At 37.0% G+C, this 20,796-nt stretch overlaps 1 protein-coding gene across 2 annotated transcripts in view; it reads left to right on the top strand.

Moving 5' to 3' along the window:
* The window catches only part of LOC129256622 (ectopic P granules protein 5 homolog), a 50,070-nt gene extending 30,042 nt beyond the window's left edge, over positions 1–20,028 (top strand). Inside the window, exons 10-13 of one of the 2 annotated variants that reach the window (XR_010293228.1) lie at positions 3,746–3,971; positions 6,084–6,290; positions 15,221–17,152; positions 18,489–20,028. Coding sequence is in view for 1 of the 2 variants with exons in the window: in XM_064097815.1 (XP_063953885.1) it covers positions 3,746–3,971; positions 6,084–6,290; positions 15,221–15,581 (794 nt within the window). In the remaining variant the exon portion in view is untranslated. Of the gene's footprint in view, positions 1–3,745; positions 3,972–6,083; positions 6,291–15,220 lie in introns of both variants that reach the window. The other variant, XM_064097815.1, reaches the window with a different exon arrangement.
* Positions 20,029–20,796: the final 768 nt, after the last annotated feature.

A 20,796-nucleotide genomic window follows, 5' to 3' on the forward strand; every position in this document is an offset into this window, starting at 1 on the left:
CACTAAATGCAAGTAATTGTGATTTTTAGTGAAATAATGGATGAAAACATGATTGCAAACGAAATGTATTATTTGTTATGTCTACATGTTTGTAATAAATGAAGCATTTTGATAATAGAAAAAGCCACCAAATGTCCTGACAGTATTATGTACAATGTTAATGGGGACAAAAGAAAATCACAAGAATGAGTACTAAAATGCATATTACTAATATTAAGATAAGCGAGTTGAATACTGGCTAAAAACATAATTTTTAAAGAAATATAAATGCAATTTATGTGATAAATGCTGTATTTTGACATTCAAAATGGCCGCCATAGGCCCATTATACATTAAGTACAATGCGATTTGAGAAATTAATTTTCACAAGAGTAAGAACTATAAAATGCATGTAATTGTGATCACCGAGTAAAATAATGTCTGAAAACATGTTTTATAGCAAAACATATCATTTCTTTTGCCATGCATGAGATAAATGCTGTATTGTGAAATTCAAAATGGTCCCTATACATGTAGGCCCTAACAGTATTATCTACAATGTAAATGGGGACATGTAATTTTGTAAAAATTTGGATTTACTTGACTATGAAATCCATAAAATCCTGTTGTATGATAAAACATTATTTGAAAACACGATTTTCTATGAAATATAGCATTTCTTCTGGCATGTAAGTGATAAATACTGTATTTGACATTTAAAAAAAAGCTGATGCAAGCCCTAACTAAATTATGCTACATGCGTATAGGGAATCTACTTTTTACAAAAGTGAGACTCATAAAATGCATGTAACTGTATACGGGTCGTGTGGTCCAGTGGTTAGAGCATTGGACTCATAATCGCAAGGTTGTGATTTTGAATCCCAACTCTGCCATTGTCGCCACTTTGATAAAAAGGCCCGAGAGTGATACATGTATCTGTCATCTATAACGTCAGCCACTATGACTGATTAACCAAGACGTAAAATGTTTCATAGGTAACTGGTTATATACCAGCTAGGCGTTTACCAGCAAAATGCTGTCCTGCGGGAGTTACCATAAACATAAACAGAAACTGTGATGTATGAGTAAAAATATTGTCTTAAACATGATTTCTAAATAAATACATCACATGTTGGTCATGGAGGTAATAAATGTTGTACTTTGAAATTCAAAATGGCTGCCACAGGTCCTAAAAGTATTATGTACATTGTATTTTGGGACATATAATTTTGACAGAATTTGGCTTTGCTGGACTTTAAGTATTGCATATTATAATTGTGATGTAAGAGTGAAATATTGCCTAAAACCATGGTTCCTAACAAGGTATATCATATCTGGTGCATTTAAGGTGATAAATGCTGCATTCTGAAATGGAAAATGGCCGCCATGGGCCCTTATTGTATTATGTACAATTTGAATGAGGACAGATAATTTTCACAAAAGGGCATATGGCGGCCATTTTGAATATTGAAATATAACATTTATCAGCTAAATTTGAGATGATATGATATATTTCGTTAGTAATCATGTTTTCAGACAATATTTCACTCATACAACACCATCTAGTCAAGCAAAGCCAAAACCTGTTAAAATCATTTGTCCCCATTTACATTGTACATAATACTGTTGGGGCCTGTAGCGGCCATTTTGACTTTCAAAATACAGTATATATCACCTACCTGGCAGAAGAACTGATATTTCTTGTTAGAAATTATGCTTTCAGACAATATTTTACTCATAGATCACAATTACGTGCATTTTTGGTGCTCACTCGTGTGAAAATTTATTTCCTAGTTCACATTGTACATAATACAATCAATGTCTATGGCGGCCATTTTGAAAGTCAAAATACAGTATTAAACACAAACTTTAAACCTGAATGATATATTTCGTTAAAATTATGTTTTTTAGACAGTATCCCATTTATTCATCACAAATAAATGCATTTCAGTGTTCACTCTTGTGATTTCTTTGGTCCTCTTTCTCATTGTACATAATACTGTTAGGGCCTTTGGCAGCCATTTTGAATATCAAAATACAGCATTTATCACATACATGAAATATTAGATAATATATTTTTTTCTTTTTAGCAATTGTGTTTTTAGTCAGTATTTCACTCGTTTCTCTTAATAATATGCATTTTAGTGCTCACTTTTGCGATTTTTGTTTGCCCCTTTGCCATAGAAAATAATACTATCTGGGCCAGTGGCAGCTATTTTGAATAGTAAATACAACAATTTTCCCATACATGACATAATATATGATATATCATTTTAGCATTGATGATTACTTCGTCCATAGATCACAATTAGTTGCAGTTTAGTGATCATCATTTGTAAAATTATTTTTCCCTATTCATATTGTACATAATAGGGTATACAGAGGTCTCTGGCGGCCATTTTGAGTATCAAGGTATAAATATTTTGTCCAAAAATGTTTTTTTTCAGAGAGTATGTCACTCCTGCAACACAATTACGGTTACACTTCGTAATTCCGAAGGTTCGTAATTCCGAAACACGTAAATTGCTTATACCTCGATGTTCGTTAATCTGAAAACGTAAAAGGGTTCGTTAATCCGAACATTTGTGGCGTTATTCCGAAGGTTCGATAATCCGAAAAGGAAGTAAGGTTCGTTATTCCGAAGGTTCGTTATTCCGAAGGTTCGTTAGTCCGAAACGAAATAAGGTTCGTTGTTCCGAAGGTTTCGTTTATCCGAAAACGAAATAAGGTTCGTTGTTCCGAAGGTTCATGAGTACGAAAACGAAATAAGGTTCGTTAATCATTACGTTATCGGACTAACGAACCTTCGGAATTACGAACCTCATTTCGTTTTCGGACTAACGAACCTTAGGAATTACGAACCTCACTTTGTTTTCGGACTAACGAACCTTCGGAATTACGAACCTCATTTCGTATTCGGACTAACGAACCTTCAGAATTACGAACCTTTGAAAATATGAAACTTCGGAATAACGAACCTTCGGAATATCCGAACCTTTGGAATAACGAAGCTTCGGAATTACGGTTGTATGCGCACGATTACATACATTTTATAGCAAATTTGCTGGCAATTTTATGATTTTCATGGGTAATATGCATATTTTGGCGGCCATATTGGATTTTGCCAATTTGCGGAAAATGCTCAAGGTTACACGAGTGGCATCATTCATATTCGTAATCAGCATCCTCGAATTGACAAGAAGCCATCAAAAAATATTGTATATATGAAAAAACAAGGTTATGCCTCTTCTATCCTGGACTATAAGACTCTGAGACACTTTCCATGTCACATCTTTAGTGTAATTATGTAGAAAGTTTCGCTTCATCATCTAGCCATGAAGACCCTCTAACTTCTTAATATTGAATTACACCCTGTGGATCACAATTAGTAACATTTCTAGAGAAAATCAAGGCATTCTCTTAATTGCCAATCCCTCTATAGGTTAGACCCAAACATTTTGGGAGAGCAGAACAAATTCTTTTAAACTCTGTCAAGTTTCTTGATAGTTCAGGAATTCAGTCCTTTGTTTGATCCAAATACCTTGCTGGAGGTTAGGTGTGTATCAAGTTTGACTATCCTTGGTTAAAGTTCTTGGAAAAGTATACAAGGCCTTCATGTAGATACATATGTGCCACGCATGATTTTTCTGTTACAAAGAGATCAATGTACAAGTACAATGACATATGATTTTATAAATAATTAACTTTCACCACATTTTTGCAGAGTTTAGGGTGAATAACTCATTTTCTTGCTTACTTTTTGCAGTGAAACCACCACCTAATGATAGGACTCATGGCTGGGCTAGTATTGTATCAGTTCTTCAGATCCCACAGCTATCTCATGATGAATTCCTTCTTCAATGCTTAGAAGCTGGTTCGTATCTCACTTTGTATGCATACCTTGCACAGAAGCTTCCACAATGTAGGAGCCTAGAGGAGGAGACAGCTATAAATACTAGGCTGTTAGAGTGGTGTATCAACTGCAAACCAAGGTAAATTATTTTATATCCGTTAGGGATTAAATCCTTCGTAGTGAGTGGTTCAAATAGCATCAATTGACCAGCGATTTTGTAACTATGATGTTTAGAACAAAATGCCCATGAGAAAAATTTGCTATGCCATGAGATCAATGGTGGAATAGCGCACTATTCCATCATTGACGTCACAGATCATGCGCCCTCTGAGAGAGAGATATAAGGGACAGTACAGGCAATAGTGATATTCTGCCTAATGCGGTGGCAAAGGTAAAGTAAGTCATTCAGCACAAGTAAGCAGGTTCTGTGCAGTACAGCGTGTGATCTAGATTTTAGTTTAGACTGGAGATGAACCACTGGGATTAGATTATCAGAAAAAATTCAGAATCTAGCATTTTAACTTATTAATAGTAGGATATAATACAAATATACCAGGCGTTTCTTTTGATTGGATAGAGAGAATTATTCATCTTTGGTTGGACTGACAATATTACTATTTTCCCTCGGGGCTTGCCCATCAGTAAGGATAGCAATTGCCAGTGCAACCCAGACTAATAATTCCTTCTATACATGTACTTTCTCAATGCCTGGCATATTGTCTTGCCTGCATTGCAGAGCGAGACAATAGGTGCCTTTTTTCCGACGGCGTGCCAATGCCATGACGAATAGAAGGTTCTACTACTAACAGTACCAGACCGATATGTTCTCCAATTATTTCATCTATATGAATTTTTCTACCAATTGTGTTTTAGAGTTTACTCAGAGAAAATTTAATTTTATATTGAAATGAAATATTTGTCTTTTCTTTAAAGGAAAATAATTGTATATTTAATTGATGTATAACTTTATTAGCTTTTCCTGATCTAAAACATGAAACTTGAAAAAAAAAATCATCCAGTAAAAAACAACAACATCCAATTGAACAAGATATGGAGGGATTCTAACCCTATCTAGGCCGGGAGATCATATGGCCCGGCCTAGATAGGGTTAACCCCATTAGTCCTTCCGGGGAATTTATGACCCCCTTTATATTTTTGTGATATAGCCCCAGAACAAATTTCTTAGCTCATCCTGCCCGAAGGGCTGGATGAGCTTATGCCATGTCGTCTGTCATCCGTCCACAATTTCAAAATGATTCTTTTTCGTCATTTCAAGTCCGATTTCAATTCTGTTTGCTTTATATGATAGCACTAGGTGGGGGATTCAAAACCTCTACACAGAATTTTGAAACTCATTAAATATGCTAATTTATGTGCATTTTTTCAAAATTTACACAAAAATGCTTCTTCTTTTGCTTCTGCCTGGTAGAACTTTATGAGGTTCACCAAACTTGTACACAGATTTTTGAAATTTTGACTAGAATATTACTTATGCAAATTTATGTGAAATTTATTCATAATCACAAATAAATGCTTCTTCTTTATTCGTTGGCCAATTTTTTTTTAATTTTTTTTCATCCATCTGGTAGAGCTTCATGAGGGTCACCAAACTCCCACACAGAATTTTGAAATTTTGACTAGAAAATTATGTTAATTTGTGCGAAATTTATTCATAAATCACAAAAATGCTTGTTTTCCTTCATTTGTTGATAAATTTCAATTTTGTTTTGTTTATATGATAGCTCTAGGTGGTGATACAAAATTTATACACAGAATTTTGACACTCATTAAATATGCTAATTTATGCATATTTTTCAAAACTCACAAAAAATGCTTATTTGTTGACCGATTTCGAATTATTTTGTTCCATCTGAGAGCTACAAGAGGTTCACCAAAATTCTACACAGAATTTAGAAATTTTTACTAGAAAATTATTTTTGTTTATTTATACAAAATTCATTCTTAAATCACAAAAAATGCTTCTTCTCTGTCATTTATTCATCAATTTCAATTAAGTTTCGTCAATTTATGTCACCAACATAATTCATTAGTGTCAACTGGGCTGAAATAAAAAATTGTGTTGAATTTCTTTGCGAGATGCTGGATTGGTGTGTTAGTTTGACTGCTCTTCTCGCTGGCTCTTTACTTTTAAGTCTCGCTCTACTCTTAAAACTAAATTTGCGATGCCTGGTTAATAAGTGCAGCTTTTACTATTGTTGAACAAAGCAATATCTTTTTTCTTATCTTACAGTGGAGACAATGAGTACAAGCTCTTGCTTTGGTGGTACAAGGCTATTGAGCTTAGTGTGAGGATGATCAACTTCGGAGCCCCAGAGAGTAATGTGTGTCGCTCTCTCAATAATCTAGCGCCAGCCATTTTGACATTAGGAGAAGATAGGAAATCATCTGGTATCCTAGGAGCGTTGGGTTTTGGTAGACATTCCCAACTCTCTTTGAGGTAAATAGAGAATCGTAAGGCAAGGCATCAAAAGCCCAAATGCGTTTTATCGCGTGTATAGCCATTGTTCCATAATGAGAGTGTGCAAAGGAGTTCCAAGAGATTAGTACGAAGTACCGTTATATTTTACATTAAAGCTAATTTGCATAATCCGTGCACGCTGGGGAACGGCGCAATTATTATCTCGATCGCTATTGGTTAAACCGCGCCCGCCGGACCGTTGCACGAGAATAGACTGAATAGTGTAATTTCACATACACACGCACACAGCGCGCTAGCGTACACTTCACATAAAATGAGGTCCGTGTTCGGCGTGCACGTAAACGGAGTCTGCGGATCAACATATGCAGTGAAGATGAGCTTTGCAGCGAATGCAGCGCGTGATGTGCGGGCAGATCTACGAGAGGCACGTATGTTCATATGCACTCATTTAACACGTGCGTCCATTTTCCATAGTCATGTCATCGAAAATGGAGCAAACGCTCCGTTCTCAAAATAAATATTCAAATAAAGTTTACATCTTCTTCCATTTCAACCAATCACTTCAAAAGAAAGCAATCACGAAGAAATACCTACGCAAACCTTATGAATATTCATATATTTGCCGATAAACCTATTTAGGCCGGCTTTTTCAGGAGAAAATGTCTCAAATCATAGGGCCAATATGAGACATGTTTTTGCAATAAAATAGCGTATTTTGAGCAAAAAATAAAGGATTTGGGAAAAATGTCAGAACTTTCTAACCATAGATTTTGGTTGAAAACTTTATTTTATAATATACGAACGAGGATCTTCATTACCATACCATAACAAAAAACCATCTCCACCACTTTTTCTCTGATAGCCAGTGATATTCTGATTTGGAGGAATTTAGAGCAAAATTCTCATTTCATCTCCGGAAAACGACGATAGAGTGAGAATGTGAAATTTACGTGACACATGCTGATCGACGGTAATCTTAAGTTCACATTAAAAATCATCAATATTTATTTGATTTGATACGTGTCTTCACTGTTTTTTAACTTCAAAATGTATTTTGGGATTTATGCTCATATCCAGTATTCCGAGCAGCGAAATTCAAATTCCAGCGGTACGCCATCCAATGCACTGCCGGGGTCGTCGGCGATGCGAACCTAGTCCCGCATCGAGGGACGTGGAATGGTTTTCGCTGCTTTTGCTGCATTTGACAATATCTTCAATGTGATTGCAATGTTTCTTGGCTATTTTAAACGTTTAGAAGTATTTGTTCCTAATGACTTTCATATGACTGGAGTTATTGAAGTCCACTTGATAGCCCTATCGATTTTTTATTTCATGTATTTAGGGTTATTTAATTCTGATTTCTGTTTCGAGGGGGGGGGGGTGTCATTTCATTTTTTTTAAATCTTAGTTTCTCGTAAAGATATAGACAAGTAGGCCCCTAATGCTTATTCAATTAGATTGAGTAAATGCTGCTTCAATTGGGTTCTTTTTATATTTTAAAATCTTTGGCTTTTAAAAAATAAGAGAATATTTTATTTATTTTAAGTTCTATAAGACTATATCACTAGGCCCAGGGGCATTTATTATTATGAAAAATTGAAAATAGGTACATTTATTTAGCCTTATCCTGAAATAAGTCACCTCTCTTCTCGTGTGAGTGCGCTCGTTGTGTACAAAATCAATGGGAGAGGAAAGAAGTCACCGCCGCTGTGAATGGAGTGGTGACTTAAAGTTTAAACCTGGATAATGCCCATTATTAATTTAATAAAAAATATAATTATTTTTCATTTTACTTCATTGATGTATAAAGACTCCATTTATCTACTCACTTGTGGTACGTACGTGGTACAGAATTATTATTTTCTTTTTTATATGCCTGTAAACTTTTACAATAATTGAGGATCAAAATGAATTGTTTTATCATGGCTGTACGCAACAGGGGTGGGGGGTTATTACCAAAAAATCCATGAAACATGTATCTTCCATTAAACAAAATGCAAAACTGCCCCAGTATCATCTCCCTTTTAGAGTTTCTTTGAAAATTGCATGTGTCCTGCATCCCACCCCCCCCCCCCCCCCGCCCAGAAAACCTAATTTATGCGTACAGTCATGGTTTTTAATCTAAGTTCGCAATTCAAGAACTGGGTCTACAGTTCACTGAGACCGTATTGTGGAACTACTTAAAACTTTTTGCTCAAGATGGTGATCTTGTCTTCTTTTTTTGGATGTGGGTGCATGCAGCCTCTAGATTAAGCCAACGTAGCTGATGATGCTGATCTGTAAGCGGCCTGACAATGCGGCCGTATTTGTCAGCGCTTTTTGGAATTATTATTAGGCATGGCTTTAATCATATATGAGCGAACAGAGCTCTGCAAGCTGATTCAGTGGGTCCAGCGCAAAGGTCCAGCGCCTGTAGACGTTGTGCGCGGTCGCCGCGGCTGATCGAATGCTTCGAGGGATCGCATTTTACTTCCAGGCGTGGCGCTAGTACCCGAAACAAAAACTATTTCCCTTTCCATCTTTGTCAGGAATTTACGGGAATTATATACATATTTTGGAAGCTCACATCATCAGGTACTAAGCATGAATTAGCGATTTGCCAGAGCAACATTTTTGCGTCCAGGTTCTTGTCCCTTTGAATATTTGTCACGCCTTCCAACCAATTCATTACGGCACACTTCGTCATTTGTTATACTAGTAGTTGCACCCTCAAGTTCTCACGGCAAACAATAGAGGTAAGGAACTCCTCTACACGCGCCAATAAATTCCTCTTGGCTTGCCAGCCCAATGCCCGCGAACAATAGAGGTGCCAAAACGCGGCTGCACGGGCTCGTTATGTCACTCCGCGATGGTCGCAGGGGTGCTCTATTGATATGCAAATTCAACCTCATTAACTTCATGGCGTGCAAGCCCGTGCATGAAAAGTAATGAGAGCGTGCACACGCGTTTGCACACCCCTCCCGGATATTGACGCCTTCCCAAAATAAAAGAAGACAAAAAAATCTATATATAGATAATGACCATTTTTTTTTTTTAAGTATTAGGTGGACACTTGCAACTATTAGTTTTCAAGTCTTGTGAAATTTTTAAAACCAAATTTGTGATGACTAGGTACCTGGTTTGGGAGTGGAGCATAATTTGTACCCTTGCATCTAGCCAGAACACCACAGCCCCCCCCCCCCCCCCGAGGAAGCCTTCACTAGGCTGAGCACCACAAGCCTTCACTAGGCAGACCACCACAACTCCCCGAGGAAGCCTTCACTAGGCAGACCACCACAACTCCCCCGAGGAAGCCTTCACTAGGCCGAGCACCACAAGCCTTCACTAGACAGACCACCTCAACTCCCCGAGGAAGCCTTCACTAGGCAGACCACCACAACTCCCCCGAGGAAGCCTTCACTAGGCAGAGCACCACCTCTTCATCGAGGAAGTCTTCACTAGGCAGAACACCACAACTCCCCCGAGGAAGCCTTCACTAGGCAGACCACCACAAGCCTTCGCTAGGCAGAGAACCACTACTCCCCCGAAGCAGCCTTCACTAGGCAGAGAACCACAATTACCCCATGGAAACCTTCACTAATCACTAGGCAGAGAACCACAACTCCTCTGAGGAAACCCTCGCTAGGCAGAGAACCACAACTCCGAGGAGGAAACCATCGCGAGGCAGAGAACCACAAACTCCTCCGAGGAAACCCTCGCTAGGTAGAGAACCACAACTCCGAGGAGGAAACCCTCGCTAGGCAGAGAACCACAACTCCTCGGAGGCAGCCTTCACTAGGCAGAGCATCGACCCCCCCCCCCCCCCCCCCCCCCCCCGAGGTAGCAAATCATACCTGGCTGATATTGCCATCGTCCTTGTTCACTACCGCTGCCACAGATCACGGCGCCCTATTGGGTGCTCTCTGTTCTGGCCATACTCTAACCCATGCCGTCGCACCCACTGAGTTCAGCATTCTCTAGCACATGAGCACGGCCAATTCATCCACTGTTCCTCCACTGAGAGTAGCCAGGGATATGCTGAGGTTGTCTCTCAGATCTCTGAGGGAGCCATCACACCTCTTGCCTCCCTAAAATTACAGACTGAGATGTTGGGCCAAGCCTGGGCATCTTTTTCGGGGCTAGGGTTTGGGCTAAGCTGCCTCATAGCCTGCCTGGTACTCCTGTTCATCACAAGCCGAGCCTCCCAAATTTTTGGGGCTTAACTTACGACTTGCACTCTATTTTACGGGCCCTTACCTGAAGTTTTGGCTAGTTCTGTTGGAAGGTATTGGACCTTCATCTCCCAAGGTTTTCAACCTGTGGTACCTGGACCTGCTTGTGGCCCCCATCCAACTCCCAGGCTTTAACTCACATGATTTGGGCCTTCCTGCATTTCTGAGAAATAACAGCCACCAACTGGACTCTCGGGCACAGATCAGAGCCGGCTTTTAACTCCCAAGCGTTCCTACCTCCCTACTTTGTTCTATAGTTGGGTTTTGTGTAGCCAACAGAAAAATAAAAAACTTCTCTCTCTGCTTGGCTGGGGAGTTATACCTCAGTCACATTTTCCCAACGGCGGCCATACTGCCAGTCAAATAAAGAGGTTTTATTCATTTTTGTCTCACCTGCATTGCAGAGTGAGACTATAGGCGCCGGTTTTCCGACGGCGGCGGCGGCGTAAACACCAAATCTTAACCGAAGGATACGTTTTTGAAATGACAGCATAACTTAGAAAGTATATGGACCTAGTTCATGAAACTTGGCCATAAGGTTAATCAAGTATTACTAAACATCCTGCCTGAGTTTCATGTCACATGACCAAGGTCAAAGGTCATTTAGGGTCAATGAACTTAGACCATGTTGTGGGAATCAACATCAAAATCTTAACCTAAGGTTAAAGTTTTGAAATGTCATCACAACTTAGAAAATATATGGACCTAGTTCATGAAACTTGGACATAAGGTTATTCAAGTATTACTGAACATCCTGCATGAGTTTCACGTCACAGGATCAAGGTCAAAGGTCATTTAGGGTCAATGAACTTTGGCCAAATTGGGGGTATCTGTGAATTACCATCATAACTTTGAAAGTTTATGGATCTGTCTCATTAAACTTAGACATAATAGTAATCAAGTATCACTGAATATCCTGTGCAAGTTTCAGGTCACATGATTAAGGTCAAAGGTCATTTAGGGTCAATGAACTTTGGCCAAATTGGGGTTATTTGTTGAATTACCATCATAACTTTGAAAGTATATTGGTCTAGTTCATAATACTTGGACAATCAAGTAATCAAGTATCACTAAACATCCTGTGCGCATTTCAGGTCACATGACCAAGGTCAAAGGTCCATGGACATTGGCCATGTTGGGGGTATTTCTTGAATTACCATTATATCTCTGTTAGTGTATTGGTCTAGTTCATAAGACGTGGACATAAGAGTCGTCAAGAATCACTGAACATCTCATGCGTGGTTCAGGTCACATGACCAAAGTCAAAGGTCATTTAAGGTCTTTGAACTTTGGCCATTTTAGAGGTAATTATTAGATTGCTGTCATAACTTTCAAAGTTTATAGATATAGTGCATAAAATGTGGATATAGGAGTAATCAAGTATCACTGCCCAGGACCAAAATCCAGTTGAAACCAATTAGAGCAAAACCAATTGAAACCAGTTGGCCAACTGGTTTCAATAGGGAAATTGGAACAACTGGTTCCAATTGAAACCAGTTGCCAATTGGTTCCAGTTAGAAACCAATTGGGCAACTGGAACCAGTTGCCAATTGGTTTCAATTGGTTCCAGTTGAAACCAATTAGGCAACTGCATCTCGGTTGGTTCAGTTGTTCCAATTTCCCTATTAAAACCAGTTGAATCCAATTGGAGGCAACTGGTTTCAATTGGTTCCAGTTGAAACCAATTGGAGGCAACTGGTTCCAGTTGAAACCAATTGGAGGCAACTGGTTCCAGTTGAAACCAATTGGTTTCAACTGGATCCAATTGGGACTTCCAGTTGGAATGAACCTAATTAGTTACAAATTAATTAGCATTCGTACTAACTATTGCTCATGCCAACACAGAAGCATTGTTATATGTCTATAAATACCAATGTAAAGGGCATTGATGAAATGTAGACTCTTATATATATATATATATTTACATGGAGGAGCTTCGAATATATGTATTTGTATTTGATGTAATTTGGTAACAGTTAGTGGTGTACTAATTATCTTTTAATCTGTTTTAATTATAATCTATAATATTTATGAACATGGTTTTCACTGGTAAGTATTCGAAACATTTATCTTAAAAAAGTGTGGCACTTGAGAATGAAAATAAATTGATAGATATACATTGTAAATAATGATGAATCACATAAAACATTAATCTGTACACATTGCCAGATAATATGCAAATCAACTGGTTTTCAATTGGATCCAGTTGGATAACTGGAAAATTTCCAATTGGAAACCAATTGGAAGTCATTTCCAGTTACCCAACTGGATCCAGTTAGGATTTCCAGTTACCCAACTGGTTCCAGTTAGGATTTCCAGTTACCCAACTGGTTCCAATAAGAAGTCATTTCCAGTCACCCAACTTTCCAGTTAGAAGTTATTTCCATTTACCCAACTGGTTCCAGTTAGGATTTCCAGTTACCCAACTGGTTGAAGTCATTTCCAGTTACCCAACTTTCCAGTTAGAAGTCATTTCCATTTACCCAACTGGTTCCAGTTAGTCATTTCCAGTTGGAAGAAATGTCCAGTTACCCAACTGGTTCCAGTTAGGATTTTCAGTTACCCAACTGGTTCCAGTTAGAAGTCATTTCCAGTTGGAAGGAATGTCCAGTTACCCAACTGGTTCCAGTTAGAAGTCATTTCCAGTTGGAAGAAATGTCCAGTTACCCAACTGGTTCCAGTTAGGATTTCCAGTTACCCAACTGGTTCCAGTTAGAAGTCATTTCCAGTTGGAAGAAATGTCCAGTTACCCAACTGGTTCCAGTTAGGATTTCCAGTTACCCAACAGGTTCCAGTTAGTAATTCCAGTTGCCCCCGGGGGGGGGGGGGGGGGGGGGCCACTTCCATTGACGAGTGGATACCATGCGCGACCACGGGGTCTTGAAAAGCACCCTAAACACGTATTTTCCATATTCTGAAAATGCACCCCTTAACAAGTATTGGCGTGTGAAACCCTACCCTTAACAAGTATTGGAAACAAATACTATTGGCAAGTATTCCCAGAACTGAGCCCCTAAACAAGTACAACGATGTATTTTCCATATTCTGAAAATGCAACCCTTAACAAGTATTGGAAACAAAACGATACTCTTATAGACTTAGCAAGTATTCCCTGAAATGAACCCCTAAACAAGTACAGAGATATGTTATTGTTATGTCACGCGTCCGTCGGTGGTCGGTTTTACCAAGGAGATATATCTCCTTGGTTTTACCTTTAGACATCATTATTTTGGTTTAGTACGGCCCCATCTTCCACACCTCGCGCAAATCGGACTCTAAACATGTAGTGTTGGGGCAAAAAGGACATCCTTTATCATAAATTTTGATTTTGTTTTATCATCCCCGCATATTTGACCCTAAACACGTATATTTTTCCGAGCGAAATAGATACCCTTTTTTCAATATTTTTGTGTTTTTGACACCCTTATCACGTTACGTACGTAACGTGCCCTATCTTGAAAAAGACATCCTTTTTACGTGTTTTTTTGGTCGCGCATGATATCCACTCGTCAATGTAAGTGGCCCCCCCGGGCAGTTGCCTAACTGGTTCTAGTTAGGATTTCCATTTACCCAACTGGTTTCAATTGGTTTCAACTGGAAATTGTTAAATTCCAGTTAAAACCAATTGAAACCAGTTGAAACCAATTGAAACCAGTTAGAAATCCAACTGGTTTCAATTGGATTTTGGTCCTGGGTGACAAGTTTTAGGTCATGATCAAGGTTGAATATCAATGAACGTAGTATTGTATCATTATATGAATGCTGTTTTTAGTGAATAATTATTTTATTGTAGTTTTCAAAGTCAGCACTGCTGCTATATTGAATCGCTTGATGCAGGTGAGACCACCAGAGGCATTCCACTTGTTATTCAATCCACCTTTATGTAGCTGGTACATAAAATGTTAAAATGGCTGTTCTTGACTCACCGTACGGCCACTGTAGGGGAAGTATAACCTTATATAATGTACCAAAATAAAAACTGATTACTATTTCTTGTTAACATACAATACATGCTTATTATGCAGCTACATGTAAAACTGAGGTCTTATCAACTAAAATTGCAACACAGAATTTTACAATTTTGTGTGTGTAAATTAGTGAATTTTTAATCATTATTTTGCATTCTGTTAACCTTTTTTCTAAGCCCATTATTGTGGTAAGGAGAAATTAACGTACAAATTCATGTTATATTTTGATTTTAAAAAATGGCTACCATATAAATCTCAACCACAGGCTTCAATGGACTACATGTATGTTGTCTTATTATTTTTATTAATTTCTTGATTTTATATTCATTTTAGTAAATCCATTATTAGGTGGTTTTTCAGGCATGACAGATCACCAATTCATTTTATCAGAATTTTCTGTATTTATTATTTGATCTATTTTTATATTTCCAAACCGGCCATGTTATTTCCTTGACTTTCATGTCATGTCAATTTTGGGTCTGACTTCCACTTACAAAATGCTACTTGGAACCGAGACCTGCATATTTGGTGCGCAAGACTCGTCAGTGAGCGGCGGGTTCAAATAATTTTGTGCGGTGGCAGTCACAAAATTTGTCAAGGGGGAGGGGTCGAATCGAAACCACTCTTCCAGTTTAATAAGGATTGTGTCAATTATTATGCCTTATTTGTAATAATTTAGATTTCAGTTACGGTTTTAAAATTGTCACATGTATTATTTTTCTGTATTAATAAAGGCAATTTGCATGAAATATGTATATTTCTTTCCAAGGTTTCGTCTAGCAGCAAGAAGCCTTGCAGTGTTTATCCTGGCACAACTTCCAAAGGAAGGTATCCGCATGGTTGCCTATGCTCCAGGAGCAGTGGTGTACCCCAGCACATCTCGTACTTCACGTGGCTCTAGTGGGACTATTCATCAGGCCTTGAAGCTTCTTGATAGTACACTTGAGAACAGGAGCTACGTAGATCTAAAGACAATCACAGAGTATGTACGAAACTTCATTATAGATGACCATCATTGTTTGCCCGATGGTGTATACTTGACTTCTTATCTAGCATCTAATCTATTTCCTGAGAGAGCCTGTCTTAATGTTATATGTCAAAAAAATACAGTGCCACATATTAGTACATGAACTATCCATTATAGGCTATAAATGTGGCTATTTTGTTAGAATTAACACAGTTATTGTAAGATTTTTTTATTTATCGTTATACACTTTTTTTTATTGGTGTCTGTAAGTAAAAGAATATTGAATCAAATTTTATTTTAAGTGAGATGTAGTTGCTTTCATTTTCATGTTAATTGTCACACCGCCCCCAAAGAGTGCAATGTATTTGTTTTCATTAATGTCTATTTTGGGATAGTTGTGGTCTTCAAACCAATTTCATGCCAAAGTCAATAGTTTTCAGTGTTACTTCTTTTTGTATCATAATCAAATAATTGCCATTATTGTCGAAAACATATACGAAAACATATAATTATGTGTATTCATATATTGTAAAGATATATGTATATCTAGAGGTTATACCATATACCAGGAAACTCTCACATTTTTTAAATAAGAGAAGAACTGTTTGAGGTTTCAATATCAAATATGGCACAGTTGGCTCATGTATCCATCTATCCATTTTTCATTCAACTTCTCTCATTTCTTTATTTCTGCATCAGTTGTGTTTGTACTTGGTAGAAATAATAATTTGGTAATCCCACACATCTTCATGATAATATAAGGTCAAAGGTCATCTAGTGGTCAAAATATCAAAGTGCTTCTTTTATTGAATGCAAAAGCAGGTGAAACCTGTGGTTTGTGAACCACCTTGTTAGTTGATAAGACTGCTTTTAAAAATGTTGATATATTTTATGACATTTTTAGTAGCAAACACCATTTATCATGGATCAATACATGGCTGTATAAGTGTGATTGATAAAATGTAAAATGAAAATGAACCTTGGAATAAAATTATTTGAGTGAGGGGGAATAATGAGGAAATAATGGTTGTAAGAAAATTTGAGTTTCTTAGGTACAAAAATTTTACTTTTAGAAAAATTAGGCTCTTTGAAAGGTAAATGGCCTTTGCCTCTCCCCCTGACAGCGGTTCTCAAAAGTTGGTGAACCCCACCAGAAAATAAACACATTTAAAGTGTTTAATTTCTGTCATGTTTAAAATATTAATTGTGAAGTCAGGTGAAAACTATATTTTAGTCAAAGTAGTTTCTGTTGGCTCACCAAACATTGTAGTGTTGTTGCCTACATTCAATACTCAGCATGAAAGAGTGCATTTTGTGGTGGGTTTCACTAAGTTTTGAGCACAAATCATTGTACAGGGTGTTTCTACAAAAAGGTAACCAAAGTTCTAAATAATATGTTTCTTTCTACTGCGCTTGATGCTTTGTATTATATTATTACCCCGGCTTTAGCTGAGCCGCCGTATAGGCGCTAAAGCATTCAAGGAATAAATCCTATCGGATACCCATTCACCTCACCTGGGTCGAGTGCAGCACAATGTGGGTAAATTTCTTGCAGAAGGTAAACATGCCATGGCTGGGATTCTAATCCACGTCTCTCTGGTTGAAAGACGAGAGTCGTAACTTCTAGACCCCAACCCCCCCCCTATATCAAGAATACATGATTCTTTTCCTGTCTATTCTGAATATCTGAGTAACTCATCAACTTTGATTTGAAACCTTCCTTGCATCACAATTGTCATGAGTCAGAGTTATGGTCCTTTCAAGGCGAAGGGTAGGGGAAGGCAGGGTAAGTTGAGCAATTTTTTGCTTTTTCCATGTTAGAACTTATATGATTCGTAAAAATGAGTAGCTTGCCATAAAAATTGAATTCTTGGGGAAACATTTTTTACCTATATATAACATTATACCCCCACTCTGAAAGTCACGGCCACCTTTGAAAAAAAAAAGTCAAATGGCTTAACTTGCCCCACCTATGTGGTAAGTTGAGCCACAAAAACCATGTACAAAAGGTATGGGACAAGAACCAGCATGACAATTTTTTTATTTAAAGTCTTTTTCACTCGCTAATTCTCTATAAATACTAACATCCTCCGGAAGTAAACAACTGCATTGTGAATTTGGTCCTTTCTGCCTGCATATCAATAGCTTTTCAAGTTTTTTTATTACCAAATGAATTACCATGACTCAAGTTACCCCAGTCCAAACTTATGTGATATTTTCACATCCGCACATTTCATATGCATCCATCATTTAAGACTATGACAAGAATGAGGATCCATACCTGGACTGACAATATTGTTCTTTTGTCTTTATTATGTTTAAGATGCGTGTTGGTAAAAAGCATTTATCTATTTCACACCTTTTTTTTAATACTTTTCTGACTGAAATTTGTATTTTTCCCTCTGACAAATTATTTTTTGTTTCAATGTTGAAAACAATGTGGTGGGGTTACTAGGGGTTATGCAATGGGTCATCAATACATGACACAACCACAATGTCTGACTTATTCATTAATAGCCTTGTGGTGGTGACTCAACTCCTTCCCCTACAGAACCTTTTTTTTCCAAGTTTTAAAGGTTTTAATGTACATGCACGAAACCCACTTTTTTGAAAGGTTTTGGTTTCATCAAAGTTTTTCCCTTCAAATTTCATGAATGTTGTCGCTTCTGCTAACTTTTTTGCGAGTGAATGTCACATAAATGGTGTCTAGTTGGAATCTTGGTTGAGTACATCTTGGTGACTTGCAGGCACATGTTTGGCACAAGACAGATGTTCTTTGCCACTTTCTCGCAATGGTTAGAAGAGCAATGCGAGACATGTAGTGTCGACAGAGGAGGTACTGTGAAAATGTTGAAGGTGTTGGCGCAAAAGGTAGTGATGAATGTTTTCAACAGAGATTGAAGTTGGCAGTTAATATGTAAATAGCAGTCACAAAAAGTTAGCATAGGGGATAGCATTTCACTGGAATTTGAACGGGAAACCGAAACTGTACAACAAAGTTGGTTTCGTGCATGTACATAACAACTCCCAAACTTGGAAAAAGTAGGTTTTGTACCCTTCGCCTTTAAAGGACCATAACTCTATGACCAGTGACAATTGTGATGCAAACAAGGTGTTAAATCAAAGTTGATGAGTTACCCAATTATGTAGAATAGAAATCATAATAATTCATGTATTTCTGATTTGGCTGACCTTTGAACTTTGGTTAACATATCTTTTTTTAAGAAACACCCTGCATATATACATTTTCTGTTGTGTATCTGTGATTATGTACTTTATGAATGAATAAATCAAATAAAGCTAACTTGGGAAGGTCACACATTGAAATTTACATGCAAAACTCTCTTACAGCAGTTATTCATTGCTGCCTTGCTTTTTATTTCAACTATACCTCAGTAACAGATGCACTGAGAGGGCCTACATTTTATTATCCAAGTCAGAGTTCATGTGATAAGCTTTAAAAGATAATTTGATGTCATCTGTTGAAATTTACATATAAGACATCGAAAGTTCAATATTTCTACACATTCTACTGCAATATGTCACCTAAACTTGTAGGAATATTTAGAGTACAAAAAGAGTGCAAAGGTGACTTAAGGATCACAGAGTTGCATCTTTCATTATTTCTGACTGTATAAGTTTGCCTTAAAAGACGTTACTAACTCTTATTTTTCATATAAACTCCGTTCTCGTGTTTATTTCTTCAAGTAATAAGCTCATTATGACAATACACTGTAAAAATCATTTAAAGCCTTCAGCTAGACTGATACCAACAGGCCTACATACATTATGAGATTTAGCTTTTTTTAAATATGTACAAACTTTTATTGAACTAATGGAACATTACAATATTACCAAGAAAGTGTATCATTTAGTTAGAAAACACATGAATTATGTGATAATTGCATGTTTGACTTCCATGTTATTTTGACTATTGCAGGAAAAACAATGACAATTTGCATATATGTTTATTTTATGGGCTAACAATTATTGAACGTCTTCAAAGTAGATCTTCATTAAATATTTCACAGAATGTACTGATGTGTAGATTAGGCAAGAAAAAAATTGTGTCATCTGTGAACATCATGAAATTTAATTTTCCTAGATATGAATAATATATCATCTGTGTATATTGGAAATAGAAGAGGACCTACATGTAAGATTAATTCTCAGGTCTCCAAAGCCAAGGAATAGAAGTCCATGTTAATAACCATTGTATACTTTTTGCCCTTCCAGGTAATATTACTCAATTTTTATCTGTTCTTCTCGTGTTAAGTTTATGGAATGCTTGATAGTCCAGTCATCAGACAATTGCTTATCCAAGAAATAAAATAGCTGTTTTATTCAGCATTTAGGTACTTGTTTAATGAATTCAATGAGAGCAGAAATGACTGAATGTTTTGGTCTTAATTGATTTTGAGAGCAAATTAAATACATTAGGTTTGTAAATTGGAAGTTCAGATGATTGTAAATCGTTCTTATATTCTGAATATATCTTTAATGAGATTGGTTGGAATTTAAATTGGTACTTCCTTTTTGTACATAAACATCTATCTTTAGATATTCGTGAACAAATTAATAAATGACACCAAGTGGATTACCGTATATAATGTTATGACAAGTTATTATTATGCCTTTTGTAATTTGGAATTTCAAATTTATTTTTGTAATCCTTGTTACGTTGAAGGGGAAGTTTACCCTGACAAAAAGTTTATTTTAAAAATAGCAGAAAAATATTGCTGAAGGTTTGAAAAAATCTATCAAAGAATAAAAAAATTATTAGAATTTTAATTATTTGATTTGTGACGTCATACAGCGCGTCCCAAAAAAAATGTCCCTCTGACATAGGACTGAATTAATTCTAAAATGTGGTAGTATTCTCAAATAAATGTTCATGAGTAGAAAGCTCATTTCATGATCTAACTTCTATGAAAATTTCATTGGTCTCGCTTCAGCGGTTTTGAATACACACTCTGTTACGTAACAGTGGTGCATTTTAGCCCATTCCAAGTTTGCAGCATTGATGCATATCTGCATTGTCTATGGCATGTTAACCCCCATATTTACATCCAGGATCTGAGCAGGGACATTTCCCTAATCATATCCAGGCTCATCAAATTATAAACTTGGGCATGTTCAGAAGGGCAAGAAATATAAAAATATAAAGTTTTTTGATTATTGATAAGGGGAATCAGTGCACCAACTTGAAAGAAAATGTGAATGATGGAAGAGTAAAATAAGCTCAAAAATAAAGGGGAATCCGCAAGTTAAACACCCTTTGCGAAAAAGGAACTTTACCAGAGAAAAATTTGACTTTTTTTCTTTTAAAAAGTTACATTGAATTAACTTGACCACAGTAGCTTATTAACTAAAAAAAA

This window comes from Lytechinus pictus, chromosome 3 (genome assembly GCF_037042905.1).
Source record: "Lytechinus pictus isolate F3 Inbred chromosome 3, Lp3.0, whole genome shotgun sequence".
NCBI classification, from domain to species: domain Eukaryota; kingdom Metazoa; phylum Echinodermata; class Echinoidea; order Temnopleuroida; family Toxopneustidae; genus Lytechinus; species Lytechinus pictus.